Below are 19,009 nucleotides of genomic sequence, written 5' to 3' on the forward strand. Positions count from 1 at the left end.
CAGCCCTTTTTTAATCTCCCTCCATCATCCATGATTTTATTTTTTCCACATGGGTAAATCATCACAACAATGATTAAAAAATCATCATGTTCTTTACAGGCTACATTATGAAGAATTCAAATCCTTTAAGTGAAAGTATTAATACCACACTGTAAAAATAAAATGCACTTCAAGTTTTAAAAGTAAAAGTACTGAATGCCCAAAACTGTCTCCAGTGACTGTTGTGCTATATGTATTGCACCACTGGATTATTATTAGTCTTGCATTTATGTAAAAGTAGGATTGTACTGCTACAGCTAGTTGAAATAGAGCCAATTTTGAACTATTCTCTATAAGGCTGTGACTAATGATTGCTTCATTATAGATCCATCTGCTGATTATGTTCTCCATTAATTGATTGTTTGGTTTGTAAAAATTCAGAAAATAGTGAGAAATGTTGTCACAATTAACCAGAACCCAAAGTGACATCTCTGCAGTGCTTATGTTGTCCAACCAACAGTCCAAAGCTCAAAATAATGAATAATTAAATTATAATAATTAAACCCAAAAACAACAAATCTTCAGATTTGTTAAATGTACTCAGTTACATTCCAACACTGAAACATTCATATTGTAGAACTGAGTTTCGGTGATAATAAGAAAAAATACAAATTAAACATGAAAACAGAAGCCGACTTTAACACTCTGTACTTCGTTAAGTTTATTCTGTGTCGTTTATTCTTGTGCTTTACTTCCGGATATTCATGTTTTCGCACAAATATGACGCCATCAGTCAAAATACCAGCGATTGGTCGGTGCAGCCACAGGGGGCGTACCTTGTCGTCTTTCATTGGTTCCTGTGTTAAATATCCACCTCCCGATTGGCCAAGAGCGTCGCTCAGCTATTGGCTGGTTTCACGCACAGACAATTTGAAAATCGGTGCCTGCATTCGGGGGGAGCAACTGCACAGAGAGCAGAGGCGATATTAGGACATATTTCTTTAAAAAACAAAGGTAAGAGCTGAAGTTAAACGTCTCACTTAACTACTTTAAAGTTTGTCTTTGTCAGGCGGACAAGTTTAATGGTTACATTAAAATCACGAGATTACGATGCTTGATGTGTTGATTGAATGAAGCACAGCTGCGGCGGAAGCACGTTTGTTTACTGTGTCGTGCACCGTCGCACTGTAATGTTTTAGTTTTTATAGGAAACTGTCTCTGTACTTTAATGAATATGAACTCTTGTGTTTGACAAAAAAAAGTTGCTGCAATGTCCGCCGGGGAGGACGGTGCCCAGCTGCAGTGCTGTGTGACGGTGGAGCAGCTCAACACATCCGGCCAGGCCACCCGGAGGCAGGTCATCCGTAAAGCCTCTGTCATCCTGGGTCGGAACGAGTTCCAGGAGATCATCCTCCGGATCCACGACGGAAAAGGCCCGCAGAGTTACCGTCTTAAAGAATTCAAGCTTTTTACCAAGTTCGCCAGTGATGGGAAGTGCACCGTCAAACTGCTGCCGGAAAACATCCAGGTGCTGATCTCCAACTGCCCCCCGGACCAGCTGAAGCTTTTCCTCAAAACCCTGAGTATCAAACATCAGGCCAGGCAGGGCAGCAAGCCCCTGAGCGAGCGAGAGAAGCTCAAAGCCGGTCTGCCCCGCAGCTTCGAGGCCATCAGCCCCCTGCAGCAGAAAGACATCCAGAAGGTTAATGAGCTGAGAAGTAAAGTGGCTCCTGCGGGGCTGACAGACCGCACCAATAAGACCACTGCTGCAAGAACAGGACAGCAGGTCAAAAGATCGAGGAGTGACACTAACTTCAGCCCAGTGAGTTGACACACACATGAAACACCTGAATATCATCAGTGTCTTTATCTGTAGCCGCTACGACTGTTATTCCTGACTTTGTCTCTGTGTACTGGTTGTTTCAGGTGAAGGCCAACCCAAGTAAGAAGCCCATCCTCTCTCTGCCGTCACGGCAGCTCAATAAAGAACAGGCAGCCGTCCTCAGTGCTGTGCTCAGTGGCAAGAACGTCTTCTTCACTGGAAGTGCAGGTGTGTGTGAGAAAATAAATGTTGATACATTATCCATAAAAGTGTGTAAGACACTCTGGAATATTTGTTGTACTTTGCACAACTGTCATATTAACATTTCCTCAGGAGAGTCTCTGATGTAAATATCCTTTCATAACACATTTTATGTTGTTTTCTCTGCTGATAAACAACTTATGTAATCTTGTGAAACTGTCTGTTTTCAGCTCATCTGAATGTGTGATTTTCAGGTACAGGAAAATCCTTCTTGCTGAAGAGGATCATGGGATCTCTTCCTCCAAAGAGCACCTTTGCCACAGCCAGCACAGGAGTGGCTGCATGTCACATTGGAGGGACAACATTGCACAACTTTGCCGGTCAGTCTTTGCAGATGAAATAGATTTTTATGTAAGGCGCACACAAATGTGTGCCTGGAAATGACTCATAATTAGTGGTGAGACATGCGCAGAGGTTATTTTTGCTCCAACATCAACGGCACATTGTGTGTTACCTAAGTAATTGGTCAATTTGCTGGTTTCACCCAAGGCCTATCCTGAAATTAGGCTGTTCTACTGACAGACGCGTGGTGTAATAAAGAAAAGCTCGGGGCAGGATCCTCATCAGCAGTTATCTCTTTATTGATTAATCTCCTGATCATTTAATAATCAAATATGAGAGAGTAATGAACAAATGTCTATAGCAATTCCTCAAGAGCCTAAGATGGCATCATCAAATTGCTCATTTTATCCAACCAACCGTCCAAACCCTTAAAATAGTCAGTGACTATTACAGTGATTCAACGCTGAGAAAAGCAGCAAATTCTCACACTTAAGGAGCTGCAATCAGTGAATGTTTGACATTTTCTCAGAAAAATGACTAAAAATAATTATGAAAACAGTGTCTTGTATCTAAGCAGAGCTGCAGCCTTTGACTGTCACGATGTTCATGTGATGGCGTATTTCAGAATATGAATCTTTAATATAATCAAGCAGGAGGTGTCAGATGTCTTTCCAGGCTGACGGTTGTTTTTAATTAAATCTCAATATACAGCAGAGGCTGTGAATTGAGTGTTTGCATTGGTGTATTCCTTTGCGTCCCCTCTGACCACCTGTCTTTCCGTCCTCTGTCTGTCTCCAGGTATCGGCTCGGGCTCGGCCCCGCTGGAGCAGTGTGTCGAGCTGGCTCAGAGGCCCGGGGTGCTGCAGCACTGGACCAGCTGTCGACACCTCATCATCGACGAGGTCTCCATGGTGGAGGCCCAGTTCTTTGACAAGCTGGAGTCAGTGGCCAGGTGAGAGGAGTCAGAGCTGAACATTAAATTACAATGAGGTTACAGAAGTGTAGAATCTGAAGACATAAATCAGAGGTTATCTAAACCAAAAAACATCTTCATCAGTGCATCATGATGACTGAGTGATGAGTTTTTTTTATATGCAAAGCTTCTCTCAAATGATTTGATATCATGTTCATCACACTGTGTTAATGATTTCAGCTAACCCTCTCAGAACTTTATGGTGAATTTGACCAATTTAATACTTCTTAGCCTCTTTACATAATACATCAGTCTTACAAATAAATGTCTTGTTTCTTGTGGTTTTTATCACTTTGTTCATTGAAGCGCTGTCAGACACCTGCTGCTGGCTAAACGCCTTCCCATTCATAACACTGAGACCATGTTTTTAAAAGGTCAAGGTATGATTTGAAAGCTTGAACTCTGGGTTGAAAAGATAAATAGAAGACTTTAAAGTTTTAAAATTCAGTTTCAAATGTCTTTAATAACTGATTGATAGTGTGTTTCAGTGTTTGCAGTGCAACAAAATGTTCAATTCCGCGTGTCCAAACAAACCTCAGGGGCCGCGGCCTCAAATCTCCTCTTTAATACCCTCACCCTTGGTGTTCCTCTGATTTTTACTGATGTCTTTGAGCACAGTTAGACTTCTAGCAGCGGTGCTGATATCAGATCCAGTTTAAGGTTTCTGTTCAAAAAGATTGTCTCTCCAAACACTCAGCAGCACCCTGATGTGATACACTGTGTTGCAGCTTAAGTGAGATTATAAAATATGAAAATCAAACTTGTGGCTGTACCTCTTCTCTCCTGACTGCTGCTTCTGCACAAAAGGACTAAAAGCAGCAGGTGAAGGTGTTGGAACACAGAATCTGAGTCACAGCTAAAACTGGAAATCTTACATTTGTTTATGATTGGCACGACCTCATCAACTGAATCCCCTGGGTGTCCTCGATGTAATTTTATGCATGGAAATGAACATGTGGATCGCATCTTTCAATACTCCTCATGCAGACAAACAGTCAATTAATCGATCAACAGAAGACACACACACACACACACACACACACACACACACATACACAAGCTACTTTGGCAGCCAGTTCATAATATAAAATATAATGAAAACGATCCTCAGTTGGATCCTTATAGAAGTTCTTTGTTGTCATCATCTCGCTGCGCTCTTACAGGTCGGTGAGGAGGTCCACTGAGCCATTTGGAGGCATCCAGCTGATCGTGTGTGGTGACTTCCTCCAGCTGCCTCCTGTGTCAAAGGGAAAAGAAAAGGCCGGCTTCTGCTTCCAGGTCAGACCATCATGGCTCCCACAGCTTCTCTGTTTGTTTATGTCACTGATTCAGCACTGTATATGTGCACATATACACATGTGTTCATGATGGTCTCAGCTGTTCCCATGAGTCAGCACCTGCTTATTTTCTGGATGCCATTGAGAAAGACCTTTCCCTCTCTGACCCTTCAGGCCAGGAGTTGGCGTAAGGTCATCCAGCTCAACATGGAGCTAACAGAAGTGCGGAGGCAAACAGACCAGTCCTTCATCTCCCTCCTGCAGGCAGTGAGGGTTGGAAGGTAAAACAATTGGCACCGTCCATTTTTCAAGCAATTTCACTGACAGAATGGGTTTTGCTAATGTGATCCCGGTGCAGTATAATGTGTTGTCTGGTTATGTATGTGGCTTAAATGCATTTAGAGCTGTTCCAGGCCTTTCAGGCACAGCAGGACTTTTTTTTTTTTACTCTACAGAGCATTTTCACTTTGCTACGAAAATTGTTTCCTAAAGGAGAAGTTCAATGGAGTTCTGTCTTAACACTGTTCAGGGTCACAGAAGAAGTGACCGCGAAGCTGATGGAGAGCGCCTACCATCAGATCGAGAGGGACGGCATTCTAGCGACCAGGCTGTGCACACACAAGGACGACGTGGAGCTCACAAACGAGAACAAACTCCAGCAGCTGCCAGGTGTGAAGTCTTCCATTGATTATTGGGCTTTTTCATCTTGAACAGGTGTTGCTTCGACTTGGATTCAGGTGAAAATTGGAAAAACTGTTGGACTGAGTCATGTATGACAACCTCCAAATCCGTTTCCTCTTGAGAGGTTTTTTCAGCCTCGGCCTGCCGCCACTTCCCTTCTGACTCGTGTTGTTCCCTGTTGTGGTGAACTTTTAATTTGTAAGTTCTAACTGCATCAGGAAACTGTGGAGCTCGTGTTTGACCTGCTGTGGCAGCAGGTTAAATGAATCTGTCCCTGTCCTGCAGGGTCAGTGCGTGTGTTTGAGGCACTAGACAGTGACCCAGCCCTGGTGAGGACGATAGACGCCCACAGCCCCGTCAGCAGGCTGATCCAACTCAAAGTCGGAGCTCAGGTAAGCCTGCGTCTGTGTCTGTGTGTGTAAAATCTGTGGAAAACTCGACTACTGCAATTTGGCATGAACATCACACTTTTGATATGTGTCAAGAACTGCTCGGAGTTTGAGGTCAGACATGTTTTTGCTCTTTTTAAGGTCATGCTGACAAAGAACCTGGATGTCGCTCGAGGTCTGGTGAATGGAGCGCGAGGGGTTGTGGTGGCTTTTGAGTCTGGAAAACATGGTCAGTATTTATTGATCTTAAAACATATTGCAGAAGTGTTTGCTGAGAAAAGCCAGACTTTATTGAAAATCTCATATTTAATGAAAACATGTCCGTAGTGACCAAAAGAAGTATTTTGATATTTTAGGAAATAGACTTCTTGCTCAAAAGACAAATGAGAACACGGATGCCACTCTCATGTCTGTACACTAAACATGAAAATAGAGCAGCAGATATTAGCTTAGCATAAAGACAGGAGAGGATTTGGCTTGTCAGGCAACGTGCAAGTTAGAATATGATTAACATTCATTCATATCCATACACGAACAGAACTGAAAAAAGACATTTCACTGGGTGTATATGCTGGATTTTTTTTTTTCTCAGCCAGGTGCAGTGACTTGTTCTCGTCTTTATGCTAAGCTAAGCTACAAGTTTTGGATAGTGGTGGCAGAGTTCTGTCCATCCGTGCACTGACTCATTCCCATCGCTCACTTCCTCAGGGCTCCCACATGTGCGCTTCCTGTGCGGCGTCACAGAGGTGCTGAAGCCCGAGCGTTGGGTGTTTAAGTCCGGCGGTGGGATCCACCTGAGTCGCCAGCAGCTGCCCCTCAAGCTGGCCTGGGCCATCTCCATTCACAAGAGCCAGGTGAGCAGTCACAGTCAAAATGTGTTGCTGACAACTCGCATGAAAATACGGAGACAAATGCTCAGCAGATCACTATGATGATATTACTCTCTCTGGAGAAGACATTGCAGAGTGTTGCCATGGGACACCAGTTTTTTGTGTGAGTTTCATTTGAATTAACAACTCACTTGATGAATAGCCGTTTCAGTTTAATTGGCCTGAAACTAATTTGTACTGCATTTGCAGTCACCTGCAGGCGGATTGATGGTAGCACCTGAGCCGGCCTTAAAGCTCAGTCACTGACCACATTATTGCTTGTCCTACAACACCAACATGAGAGGGAAGATGCCAGAAATACAGACTGCATTCAGATAAAAATCATCTTGTAAAGTTTTACACTAAAACTGTGCCTACAGTTTCTTCACTAGTAGCTTTCTATTATCAATAAATCTCCTTTAAATGGATTTATTTCTGACACCAGCACAGTAGTGCAAAAAATGGGCAAGCGTCAAGACAGTCAAGACAGCTTATGATTGCAGAGTTGGATGTGTGAGGGCTAAGATGCTGTGCATTGACAATATGATTACGCTAACTCTGAGCAAGGTATGATATTTTCTGTGTCTACAATCTTAGTTTTCTGCTGCATTCACATCAGATCAGAGTGCTAGCATTGCCATCGTGAGCCTATTAACATGTTGATTTCAGCCTTTAGTTGGGCCTACGTGCCTACGCTGCTAGCATGGCAACAGACTCTCTAGCCATGTCCCAGTTCCATACTAAGCAGGTTTGGTGTGTTTAGAGAGTGTAGACAGACTACAACCTCACACTAGAGGAGTGACAGAGTAAAGTACAGTCAAAGCAGACCACATGCATACTAAACGTGTTCAAGTTTCGAGGGTGCTGTTGATGCACATGAACATTTTCCCACAATGCAATGCACAAAGGAAATGGAGGAGTTATTCATAGCTGGGAAACAGCTCCAAAAGGTCCTGAAAAATAAAGAACATCTCAGTGTTTCCTCAAGTTTTTTTTTTTTTTTTTTTCAGCAGCGGGGGCAGGCTCTCTGGGGAGCCGTGGCAGCGTAAACAAATGACACTTGACTGCAGATTTTACTTTTACAACCTTTTTATTGAATGGCAATTTATTGAAATTGCTTTTTAAAGGCTGAAGGTGTCTCTAACCCCCCCCCCCCCCCTCCCCTCCCCCTGCTCAGTGCGTACACACTGAAGCCGCCACGCGTCATGTAGCTGACCAATCACGTGCGGCTTGAACGGAAAAAAAGTCAAGAAAAAAAACAAACAAAGCCCAAAGCGGCTCCCACTCCGGCTCCCAGGCATTATCCGGCTCCGACCGTTCACTCCAAAGAGCGGCTCTGAGAGCCGTTTTGTTTGCGACCGACACATCACTACTGACTAGCGTAATATTCATCAGCTGTCTTTCTCTTTTAAGAGAAATATCTGAACAAGCTCATCTGAAAATGCAGTCAGCAGTTACATCATGGCGTGTAGATATTAGCTTAATGCTATCAATTAGTTTACTCACGTTAGCGACACGGAATTGGCACCGGGCCCAATTAACTTAAGCTACCGATATGTTACGTAACGTTAGCTCAGCAATATTTTGCGAATGGCTATTTAACTTGTAAAATCTGTTATGAGTTATCTTAAGCGAATAAGCCTACATTTTCTCTTGTAAGTCGCTGCGCTGTTTTCCATGACGACACTCCTTTGACTCTGAACTGTTGCCTGGGTGCTTGACGTGATGTCACTTTCAAGGCCGCGGTCTCGCGAGTAATTAACGTCGGACTCTGCTGTCAAAGTGGAGACATGCGGCGGCGGCGGCGTATTTGCGACAATAAAAAAGAAAGAAATTTGAAGTAGTGGCGGCTAGGATTTAGGAATGGCGGCCCGCCACTCCTAAATGAAGGTAGAGGAAACACTGCATTTTGAGGAAACAGTGGATGTCTGTTTGATTGACATTCATCATGACATGTATCGGATCATTTCCTGTTTGTATGAAATGGTTAAGTATGTTTTGGACTTTGTATACACTGTTGGTATGTAGTCTGGATTCTGGCCACCGCTGTCGCCTTATTATAAAGCGTTCCTCTGTTCAGTGAGCACGGTGCAATTCATACCTCTACTTCTCCCAATCCTGCTTTTCATTGTGATGGATGGTGAGGCACTCAGTCACACTGTCTGTGCCATTAAACAGAGTGAGAACATTTTAATCTAGTTTACAGGTGAACACAGGTCACCCTTGGCTGGGATTTATCAAGGAGCACTGATCTACAATCAGTCTTGCCTTCCACTACTTCACTGCAACTCCAGACAAACACCTGTGGGTTTGAAACTAGTGCTTTGCACTGTTGGTGATGGAAAAACAACAGCGCAGTTATTCATTTTATGAGTGTTTGAGCATCTCTCTGTCACCCTCTCTCTTCCCCACTTCCTGTCATCTGTCTGTGTTCTATCTAATGAAGACCCTCACCAATCACTGGGCTTTCCTGCCAGCATCTCCCTCTCTGCTGCCACACCACGTTCTATTATCCTGACCTCAGACTCTGAAATTGGTTCGAGAGGAAAAAGGGGTCCCTCGAGGTAATTGAGTTCACTGGTCACGACCAATATGTCACCAGTGTTTGATCTACGTCAGAGGGACTCGAGTGCGGGGACCTGAAAAGGAAATCCCTCACCTGCATCCTTTCAGAGGAAATGAGTGGACACACAAGAATTATAACCACTGAGAGTAGCAGGGTGGCAGTGGAGGTATTGCCCGTGTGGTTTTTAATGCTGACATAATTGCCCTGCTGGGAAATTATCTCAAATCTACACACTGAGAAATTATCACTCTGCAAGAAAATCACCCTGCAGTCCTGTGTTTGATGTAGGTGATCGACCCAAATATCCATTGGTTTATTTTGAACCACAAATTGCCATTAAATTTTGGATTGTAAAATACTTTCTGCACGTGAGCACATCAGCCATTTTGACCTGTAACCACAATTCTTGTTTTTATTTATTTCAGGGAATGACACTGGACTGTGTGGAAATCTCTCTGGCGCGTGTGTTTGAGAGCGGCCAGGCTTATGTGGCCCTGTCTCGGGCTCGGAGCCTGGAGGGTCTGAGGGTCATGGACTTCGACCCGCGTGTGGTCAGGGCGAATCCAGATGTGCTCGTCTTTTACAAGAAACTGAGGAAGGAGAGGCTGCTCATGCAGGCGAGTGTACGGCTCTTTGTCATGTCATTGTCACATTCGGTGCAGGTGTTTGATAGCTCAGTGATGCAGAGGATCCTCTTCTATGAGACACCTTCACACACTGTTCAGTCTTGTCAAATAACTTCCACTGCTCTCCACAGGTCTCCATGGATGATTTCGTTGGCAGCAGCAACAAAGAAAACTTTGTGAGAAGGTGAATTCATCTTCATTTTTTCTAACATTATGCACTGTGTGCATGTCATTTCTCTTTGGGCCAATTTGGTTTTCTAACATGACTGCTGCTGCAGATGTGTACATTCAGTCTACCTCACATTTGTTTTAACTGGCAGTGGCAAAAGTCACACTGCCACCTTCTGATCATTGTTGTAATTTTCATTTTTAAGAGCCTCTTTTTAAGCCTTGATTTTATTTATCATGATTGTTTGCGTGTATTAAAGTTTGTTTTTTTTTTTGTCATTGAGCCTTCTGATTGCTCTGCCATTACTTACCACCACACACAAAAAGATTAATTTCAATACTGCTTCTGATAACATTACTTAAAATAGTGTTTTTAAGCCTACAGATGTCCACTATTTGACAGCAAATTATAGGGCAACATTGCCTGAAATATGTATGGCTGCATGAGGATTCAGTAGTTTATCATCTCTTCATAAGCAGTGTGTGTTTAGTGACAGTCCTTAACTGGGGATGCTACATTTACTGTTTAACATTAGTTGGACTAAGACTTAATTCAGTGTGATGAATACAGGTTTTATCATGGGGCTTTGAGTACTGACTTATCAAATAAGTAACATGTGCAACATTGTCTATATTTACCCCACTGTGTGTCTGTGACATCCAAATCTGACATCATTTCCACTTTGAGCTTTTAAATACATTAAATTGATGCAACTCAAGCAAACGGGAAGCCAGTGGAAATCTTTATTTTCCAGAGAGGGTAATGAATCCATGACTGAACCTGAGGTAAATTCTCCATTAGCGGAGCAGCATACTTAGTTTTGCATATGAACTGACCACATCATGAAAAATAGATTCCTTTCTATGCACAACCTTTAACACTGGATGCACCCATTAACTATACAAGCAGTGACTCATATCTTACATACTGCCTCTAATGCTGTCTACACAAGTATGCACTGTATACAAAAAGGGTGGCATGCATTTAGTCCAAGAAAATTCATTTACATTAACACACAAGAGGAGAACAACAACAGAACTGTTCTGATTATTTTACAATTTTAGGAATTAGGGATTCTACAGCTGCAACTGGTGGGGAATAGGCAGGCTGGTCATTTCACATTGTGGAACAACTTGTGTGCAACCTAGAGAGACAAAGGAGAACACAGTTGTCATTTTCAGGTAGATAAAAGCACAAAATCAAGTCGCATGTAGTTTGGGCACTGAAAGGGAAAAAAGGTACATCGTATTTTTCTCTGCTTCCACCATCTTTTTGCATCAGTAACACACTTACACAATGGTCCCTCGCATGCAGGAAGTCAAAGAGTTCTTCTGTGCACTCCTCCAGAGTGTTGGATCTGGAGCCGACCCGGGCTTCACAGGTCTCCAGACGCTCCTTGGCGTGCACACAGTGTTCAGTCTGCTCACACTTGGCTCGTATTGTTTCTAGAGGGTCCTGCACAGGACAAAACACAATAAATAATAACAATGAATTAACCATCACTACATCAACCCATCAAACATTTGATAACGTGTGAAATGCTACAGCTGCGCCAGCAACTTTGAAGCAACATAATTCATTGTTTCCGCTTGTGATATCAAATTCAAAGTCTTCAGTCTCACTCCAAACATTTGAGTGCCTTTGGCAAACCAAGCACAAAGCTCAAACTGACATATTGAGGACTGGTCCACAACATCAGGTTTGCTGTTTGTGAAGGTGATTTTGGAACCAGTGGTGGGAAAAGTACTCAGAGCTGTTGAATACAAAAGCACTTGCATCACTATATGATTTAAGTGTCAAGATGTCAAGTGCTCATTATGCACAATTGCCCATTTCAGAATAATGTACATTATATTACAGGATTCTAACTATTGATGGATTCACGTGTTCATCACTTTCACGTTGCAGCTGGTGATTGTGGAGCCAGTTTTAATTACTTTAAATACTCCTGGCTAGCTTGTCAATTTCCCCCGAGGATCAATTCAGTCTATCTTATCTTACCTCTATTTATTAATCTGAATCTGCAAAGTAACTAAAGCTATCTAGTAAATGTAGTGTGATAAACAGTCAAATAAAATATAAAGCAAAAGTAAACTTTGCCTCTCAATTAGAGTGGTACAATACAATGATTTTTTTTCTTTTTTTGCCCAAGTCTTTTCTTTAATGTATAAAGCTACTCAGGGTGTGTGTGTGTGTGTGTGTGTGTGTGTGTGTGTGTGTGTGTGTGTGTGTGTGTGTGTGTGTGTGTGTGTTACTTACCACCATATCTTCTTCCTCTTCCTCCTCCTCTTCTTCCTCCTCAGCAGGCGCATCTTCCTCCTGGTCAATGACAATTTAATTTATTTAGCTTTGTTTGGAAAAAAGAAAAAATAATCAAATAATAATAATAATAATTTGCATTAAAACTACGAGGTGCAATAAAAGTAACTCGGCTGAATGGAACTCCACTACCAATCCAGCACACATGTCAGATTTGTCGGGCAATCAGTAAAAAGGACCAAGCTATGTCGAAAAACAAAAATTCATGAACAGGTTGTTACAATTTCAGCTGCCATCTATGTTTGATATTAAAATTAGGCAACTGTGCCACTAAAGTCTTTCAATGAGCTGAAGTTAAGCTCGGACGTTACATGGCTAAACTGACCGGCAGTCAGGCCACTGAGCCGGGTTAGGTAACTTGGCAAAACACATTACAAAAGGCGGCACAAAAGACAAATATCTATATTTTTCAATACCTCGTCGTCGGGGTCGCCGTGCGTGAGCATCTTCCTCTCGAAAACCATGATTACGGGCTGTGAAATTTACTAAAAATCCTGAACTGAATTCGCTGTAGGCAGCGCGTTACCTTAAGGACGTGAGGTCGGTCACACACAGGAAACGTCGAGAAGGATCACCGGATGAAGTCTCCTATTGGTTAAAACTGCTTAGTGAAGTGTCTCTAGTCCAATAATAGAATTACATTTTGTGTAAGGTCCGCCCCTTCAGTTGGCCAGTGAAAGTGGAACTCTTGTTTGATTGTCGGAGCGAAGACGGACTTAAATCGTGTTGCACGGCAAGATGGCGCTGTTCTTGGACACCAGGCTTCTACTAAGAAAAGTGAAGGATTTAAGGTGTTTAACGCCAAGACGAAACCGAGTGAAAGAAAAATGGGTAGGTTGTCAGTGCAGTAATAGATGAAGCAGTTGGTAACGATTGTCCGTAAATAGTTAGGCTCACTCAAAGGTGTCAAAGCTCTGTCAAGATTGGAGCTTTCGGGAATATCTATTCACATAGCAACATACAGGACTGTCTCAGAAAATTAGAATATTGTGATAAAGTCCTTTATTTTCTGTAATGCAACTAAAAACATGAAAATGTCACACATTCTGGATTCATTACACATCAACTGAAATATGGACAGCCTTTTATTGTTTTAAGCAGGCTGTTCACAGAGTGCAGTTTCAAAGCACATTAACAAAAAGTCTGTTGGAAGGAGGAAATGTGGCAGGAAACGCTGCACAACCAAGAGAGATGACCGCAGCCTTAACAGCATTGTGAAGAAGAGCCGCTTCCAGAATTTGGGGGAGCTTCAAAAACAGTGGACTGAAGCTGGAGTCCAGGTATCAAAAGCCACTGTTCACAGACGTGTCCGGGAAATGGGCTACAATAGCCGTATTCCCATGGTCAAGCCACTCCTGAACTCAAGACAACGGAAGAAGCGTCTGACTTGGGCTATGGAAAAGAAGCACTGGACAGTTGCAGATTGGTCCAAAGTCCTCTTTTCAGACGAAAGCAAGTTTTGTATTTCATTTGGAAGTCAAGGCGCCAGAGTCTGGAGGAAGGCTAGAGAGAAGCAAAATGCAAGTTGCTTGAAATCCAGTGTGAAGTTCCCACAGTCAGTGATGGTTTGGGGAGCCATGTCAGCTGCTGGTGTTGGTCCACTGTGTTTCATCAAGTCCAGAGTCAATGCAACTGTATACCAAGAGATTTTAGAGCACTACATGCTTCCGTCTGCTGAACAGCTCTATGGAGATGATGATTTCATCTTCCAGCATGATCTGGTACCTGCCCACAGTGCCAAAACCACCTGTAACTGGTGTGCTGACCATGGCATTACTATCCTTGATTGGCCTGCCAACTCCCCTGACCTGAACCCCATAGAGAATTTGTGGGGTATTGTGAAGAAGAAGATGAAAGACACCAGACCCACCAATGCAAATGAGCTAAAGGCCGCTATTGAAGCATCCTGGGCATCCGTAACACCGCAGCAATGCCACAGGCTGATTGCCTCCATGCCACGCCGCACTGATGCAGTAATCCGTGCAAAAGGATTCCCAACCAAGTACTGAGTGCATTAATTGACATTTTCAAATGTTTGATTTTGTTTTGCTGTTATAAATTTTTTTTTTTTTTTTACTTGGTCTGAGGAAATATTCAAATTTTTCGAGATAGGATTTTTGAGTTTTCTTAAGCTGTATGCCATAATCAGCAATATTAAAACAATAAAAGGCTGTCCATATTTCAGTTGATGTGTAATGAATCCAGAATGTGTGACATTTTCATGTTTTTAGTTGCATTACAGAAAATAAAGGACTTTATCACGATATTCTAATTTTCTGAGACGGTCCTGTAGACCAAATAATCAAAAAGAGAGCATTACATTTTAACAGTAATTATGGTAATCATAAGAAATAAAAATTAATGAGAGCTGGTGTTAAAATAAAGTAACTATTGTACAAAACACAATAATGACAGTATTTTCAAGTAGGACTCCGTAGCTAAATGCAATCAGTGACTCAATAACACATGAATGAACTTTATGATGATTCTCTCATACAGTGGAATAAAATGCTTTATAGATAAGATGTTCACTGAAGAATGTAGAAATGTACACTAACCTGTCCTTTCATATCCCTCCCCAGACTGTAGGTGTTTAACTTGACAATTGAACATCAAAGCAGACCTTTACCATCCTTGTTCTGACCTCCCTTCTTTCGCACAGGCTGCCACACGGGTCAAGCACCCTCCCACCAGTCTGGCCCTGCAGCACTTTGATGCCACCTACAGCGCCCAGCTGGGGCAGCTGTGGCCATCGGTCCGAGCTGCCTTGCTGTCGGAGAAGAAATACGGAGCCCTATTGAATAATTTTTCCCATGATGCTGTTGTGGCAGACTTCGAAGCCCAGGGCTGCAGAGATTTCGTCAGTGACGCAGATACAGAGGGTCGGTGTGCACCTCGTGTTTACAGTGAACCTGCCATTGTTGGCTTATCAGTTTACTCTGAGAAAGCAGTGTGTTAACAAGCTTTGATACTGAGTGTTTTTCTTTCAGAACAGCAAAATATACATTTAAATTCAAATGTGAATAATAGGCTAAATGAATTTGAGTGGGAATGAGCAGAAGAATGATTCAAAGCATGACATTTTTTTAATTTCACATAGCTTATACATTTCCTCAAAAATATTAGCATCAATGGGTGATTGATGCATTTAAGAGAAATGGCAAAAAGCTGCAAAAACCTAGTCTCTGTCTCTTAAAGCCTTGATATTTTTGTCATGTCATTAAAAAGCAGTCTCTTTACTGATATGATCAATTCTGCAATTCTGCATTCTTCATCATGTCTGCAGCTCAGCCATGTGAGGTTGCCACAGAGAAGGAATCCAGCTGTGTGTCTATGAAGAACTCTGACACTGACGGTCAGCAGCTCTCTCCTCTACAGCTTAGTCCTCACATCAAGTGCTTGGTGTTTCCAAGAGGTGACCTCACAAGATTCAAGCCCGCTAGGTGAGCTTATGTGTTAGTTATTGGACAAGAAAATTTGTTTTGATGTATGAAACAACTGCTGCAAAAAGTTCCTTTCAGCTGTCAGGTTTTCAGAAAACATTACTGACATTAGACCTGTTGTTTCAAGTCTGACAGTTTGTAACTTGATGAGCATATGGCCCAAGTGGTTGAACATTTTGGAGGACAGTGATGCCTTCCAGATGAAGTGCAGTTTGATTTACTCTGACTTGACGTTGTCTTGTCCTCTAAAGACCAGACGCGTACGGCTTGCTGGGTTACTACCTGATGGACGCAGCATCTGTCCTGCCTTGTCTGGCTCTGGATGTTCAAGGAGGTCACAGTGTGCTTGACCTCTGTGCTGCTCCAGGAGGCAAAACCCTGGCTTTACTCCAGACCCAGTCTATAGGTAAGACGACTGCTCTCATCTCTCTGTTGTCCTCACTGAGCCCACGCTTAACTCTCCTTTCCTTCCCTGTGAGAATTGCTGCTGTTGTCCTGTCCATTGTAGTTAACTTTCCACCATATGTGTTTATGCCAAAGGTTTTTTGTGCGTGAATGACACCTCGGTGTCTCGGACATTGCGAATGAGAAAGGTCCTCTGCAACTACATTCCCAAGCCGTTTTTAACAGACCAGAAAATACGCATCACCTCCTTTGATGGCACCAAGTGGGGAGAAATCGAGAAGAACACTTTTGACAGAGTAAGCCGGTGCCACATCATAAATTTTTAGATTGCCAGTGCCTGAATTAATGATGTGTTTATACAAATAATTTGTCGACCTCCTCCTTTCTTTTGTGTGTTCAGGTCCTTGTTGACGTCCCCTGCACCACAGACAGACATTCACTCATGGAGGACGACAACAATATATTCAATAAGATCAGGACCAGTGAGCGCCGAAGGCTGCCACAGCTACAGCTGGAGCTGCTGCTGTAAGTTTAATGAAATTACAAGGATAAAACGTTTGGTTGTTACAGTTTGTGTGATTATATTTCGTCACTTCAGTAAACAGTGATACAGTCCACTTTGAAGCTAAAAGTGAGAATTATTATTTTATATAACGAACAGAAGAAACCCTCTCTCTGTCCTGCAGGGCGGGAATCGAAGCAGCTTGTCCAGGTGGAGAGATCGTTTACTCCACCTGCACACTTTCTCAAATCCAGAACCTGAGTGTGGTGGAACAGGCCATCTATTTGGCTCGAGAGAAACACGGCATCCACCTTCAGGTCAGTCCTTCGCACACTGTAAATTGTACGTTTGAGATTCAGTGATACGCTCAAGAATAGTGGAAGTGTTCTGACCTCCGGGGACCAAATTACAACAAATGATTTGACCTTTTCCTTCTCCTTTCTCCTCCCTTGTCCATATCTACACTCAGGTTGTTGACCTGCGACCTCTCAAACACATGTTTAGGAAAACCTTTCACTTCGCTTCCGACCTCCACTTGGGTGAAATGGTCATCCCACACTTAGCCGCTAACTTTGGCCCCATCTACATGTGCAAGCTCAGGAGGCTAACATAGACTGTGGCCTGGTGGGTGGTGGCTTTGCCTTAAAGCTGGTGGACATTTGAATGCTTTCTGGACTGGACATGCTTTACGGACTCATGAGGTGATCCTCTGGACTCTTCAGCTTCAAACTCATCTGCATGGATAAAAAGTTTTTATCAGGGTGGTTGGATGTTAAAACACTGGACAACAGTTGGTTAAATGTGACTGATTTCAATGTCAGGAAACATACGGAATTCAGTTCGGTGAACTAGACTTTTTTTTAACAGAGATGTTGGACTCTGGTTAACCAAGCAAATCAAATTTCTTACTTTTAAAAACAGCCAAAACTCTGATTTTCAGACACAGTAGAGTGTGCTTTAGACTGAACCAGCTTTGCAGTGTCTTCATTGTAGTTTTAGTTTTGCCCTGTAGGTGGCAACACTAGCTAAAGATTAAAAGTATCCTTTATTTGGTGCCCACTAGAGGACTCTAAGGATATACCGGTAAGTAGCTCCAGCCTGTATGTCCTCCTGCACTGTGTCAGATGCATAGAGATGAATATTTCAGGTTGGGGGATCACATTAATGAAACACAAATTTCCATCAGAATGACCTGCTCTCTTTAACTCCCCAGTGAAAATGGGTTTGGCTTGTTCTATAGTTATTCATCAGGTTTGATGGCTTCGCCTAATAACACGGCATGTGGGTATGTGGAAGGAGGACATAATGAACAGGCAGGTAATGACTTATTTGACCATTTGGCTTCTCACATCTGAATCTGTGCAACTTTCATTATTATAGCTGGGATTGACTCCGTTTTGCATTGACATCACTCAGAGGTGAGATGTTTCCGCTTATCACAAGCTAATGTGAGCGGAGAGGTGCCTCTTTCTCCATCACAGCGCCGATGACCCTTTATGTTGTCCTGGCCAGGCAATGTAGCGTGAAAAAGGTGTGTGCGTGTGTGTGTGTGTGTCTAACGAGTCCACCATCCACATCCCACTGTCATTAAGCTGCTCCAAGTGCAGGAGCTGACTCCCATCCCCGCGCAGGGATGGACGGCAGCCATGCGGCTCCCAGATGAACATTAAAGAGGCAGCAGAGAGCTAAAATGGGACGTCTCGCCCTGTTTTGCCCCTCCGCTTTTTTATTCCACAGATGAGTGCAGATAATTTTCTGTGCGATTGTGAGTGATTACTGTATTACTGCGGTAAAAGGGGGATGTATCTGGGAATGCAGAGGGAATTAATGACACATAAAAACTATTTTTGTATTGACTGCTTTCGTCTCCAGGGCCTTGAATGCCTCTTCGCACATCTTGTGATTACCTAAACGTATTGTAAATATGTGTTTCCTATGGGCTCTTACATAAATTTACATGTTTTAACACTCAGGAGATGGCAGACTGTTAGAGATGAGTTACTCTCCATTCTGCCTGTCTATAGACTCCGCTGGCTGTCTGCTATATTATTGAATTAGCCAATGAACCGCTGTGCATTTGTGTCCCTGTGTGTAAGCCTGTGTTAGGAAGACGTATGCTGTGTATTAGAAAGATGAATCTTATGGATTTATCTACACAACCGTCCCTCTGTTGTGTTTTCAGATATCATTTAAATGTTGCCTTTTTTGCTAATAAACATGCAAAACACACTAATAGTGTTATGCTTTCACCTCGTGCCACACAAGCTCCTGAATGAACAGCATATATTGAAACTGAGCAACTACACTGGGCTATTACATGATGGTGGGGGGGGGGGCCATGTCTGACAGGTGTTACAGCTTCTTATTTTGTCTAAATGTGGTGATTACCTGCTAAAGTTAAGGGCTCAGGTTTGCGTCTCTGACAGTCTGGAGGTGAACAGTGAGG

At 42.9% G+C, this 19,009-nt stretch overlaps 3 protein-coding genes across 3 annotated transcripts; 2 read left to right on the forward strand and 1 right to left on the reverse strand.

Moving 5' to 3' along the window:
• The first annotated feature begins 929 nt into the window (after window positions 1–929).
• pif1 (PIF1 5'-to-3' DNA helicase homolog (S. cerevisiae)) lies at window positions 930–9,913 on the forward strand. Its single transcript, XM_070974841.1, has 13 exons — window positions 930–993; window positions 1,242–1,801; window positions 1,906–2,029; window positions 2,257–2,382; window positions 3,143–3,296; window positions 4,481–4,595; window positions 4,769–4,875; window positions 5,124–5,263; window positions 5,561–5,667; window positions 5,806–5,893; window positions 6,373–6,518; window positions 9,525–9,716; window positions 9,857–9,913. Exons 2-13 carry the CDS (start codon window positions 1,250–1,252, stop codon window positions 9,911–9,913), a joined length of 1,908 nt encoding a protein of 635 aa, XP_070830942.1. The 5' UTR covers window positions 930–993; window positions 1,242–1,249.
• A 706-nt stretch (window positions 9,914–10,619) lies between these two features.
• On the reverse strand, window positions 10,620–12,766 carry LOC139339062 (cytochrome b-c1 complex subunit 6, mitochondrial-like). Its single transcript, XM_070974500.1, has 4 exons — window positions 12,630–12,766; window positions 12,154–12,213; window positions 11,188–11,349; window positions 10,620–11,038 (listed from the first exon to the last, which is right to left on the reverse strand). Exons 1-4 carry the CDS (start codon window positions 12,675–12,677, stop codon window positions 11,006–11,008), a joined length of 303 nt encoding a protein of 100 aa, XP_070830601.1. The 5' UTR covers window positions 12,678–12,766; the 3' UTR covers window positions 10,620–11,005.
• Window positions 12,767–12,937: 171 nt separating this feature from the next.
• nsun4 (NOP2/Sun RNA methyltransferase 4) lies at window positions 12,938–18,784 on the forward strand. Its single transcript, XM_070974467.1, has 8 exons — window positions 12,938–13,044; window positions 14,876–15,095; window positions 15,500–15,656; window positions 15,908–16,062; window positions 16,197–16,357; window positions 16,462–16,586; window positions 16,748–16,880; window positions 17,033–18,784. Exons 1-8 carry the CDS (start codon window positions 12,952–12,954, stop codon window positions 17,174–17,176), a joined length of 1,188 nt encoding a protein of 395 aa, XP_070830568.1. The 5' UTR covers window positions 12,938–12,951; the 3' UTR covers window positions 17,177–18,784.
• The last annotated feature ends 225 nt before the right edge of the window (window positions 18,785–19,009 follow it).

The sequence above is a fragment of the Chaetodon trifascialis genome, chromosome 11 (genome assembly GCF_039877785.1).
Source record: "Chaetodon trifascialis isolate fChaTrf1 chromosome 11, fChaTrf1.hap1, whole genome shotgun sequence".
NCBI classification, from domain to species: Eukaryota; Metazoa; Chordata; class Actinopteri; order Chaetodontiformes; family Chaetodontidae; genus Chaetodon; species Chaetodon trifascialis.

What these genes read in the sequence shown, in the direction of transcription:
- pif1 (XM_070974841.1), top strand. Translation starts at nt 1,250, where the DNA reads ATGTCCGCCGGGGAGGACGGTGCCCAGCTGCAGTGCTGTGTGACGGTG. An exon ending in AACATTGCACAACTTTGCCG is followed by an intron (nt 2,383 to 3,142) that starts GTCAGTCTTTGC and finishes GTCTGTCTCCAG; the next exon opens with GTATCGGCTCGGGCTCGGCC. An exon ending in TTTTGAGTCTGGAAAACATG is followed by an intron (nt 5,894 to 6,372) that starts GTCAGTATTTAT and finishes TCACTTCCTCAG; the next exon opens with GGCTCCCACATGTGCGCTTC.
- LOC139339062 (XM_070974500.1), bottom strand. Translation starts at nt 12,677, where the DNA reads ATGGTTTTCGAGAGGAAGATGCTCACGCACGGCGACCCCGACGACGAG. An exon ending in ACGGCGACCCCGACGACGAG is followed by an intron (nt 12,214 to 12,629) that starts GTATTGAAAAAT and finishes GTCATTGACCAG; the next exon opens with GAGGAAGATGCGCCTGCTGA. An exon ending in AAGAGGAAGAAGATATGGTG is followed by an intron (nt 11,350 to 12,153) that starts GTAAGTAACACA and finishes TGTCCTGTGCAG; the next exon opens with GACCCTCTAGAAACAATACG.
- nsun4 (XM_070974467.1), top strand. Translation starts at nt 12,952, where the DNA reads ATGGCGCTGTTCTTGGACACCAGGCTTCTACTAAGAAAAGTGAAGGAT. An exon ending in ACCGAGTGAAAGAAAAATGG is followed by an intron (nt 13,045 to 14,875) that starts GTAGGTTGTCAG and finishes TCTTTCGCACAG; the next exon opens with GCTGCCACACGGGTCAAGCA. An exon ending in AACACGGCATCCACCTTCAG is followed by an intron (nt 16,881 to 17,032) that starts GTCAGTCCTTCG and finishes ATCTACACTCAG; the next exon opens with GTTGTTGACCTGCGACCTCT.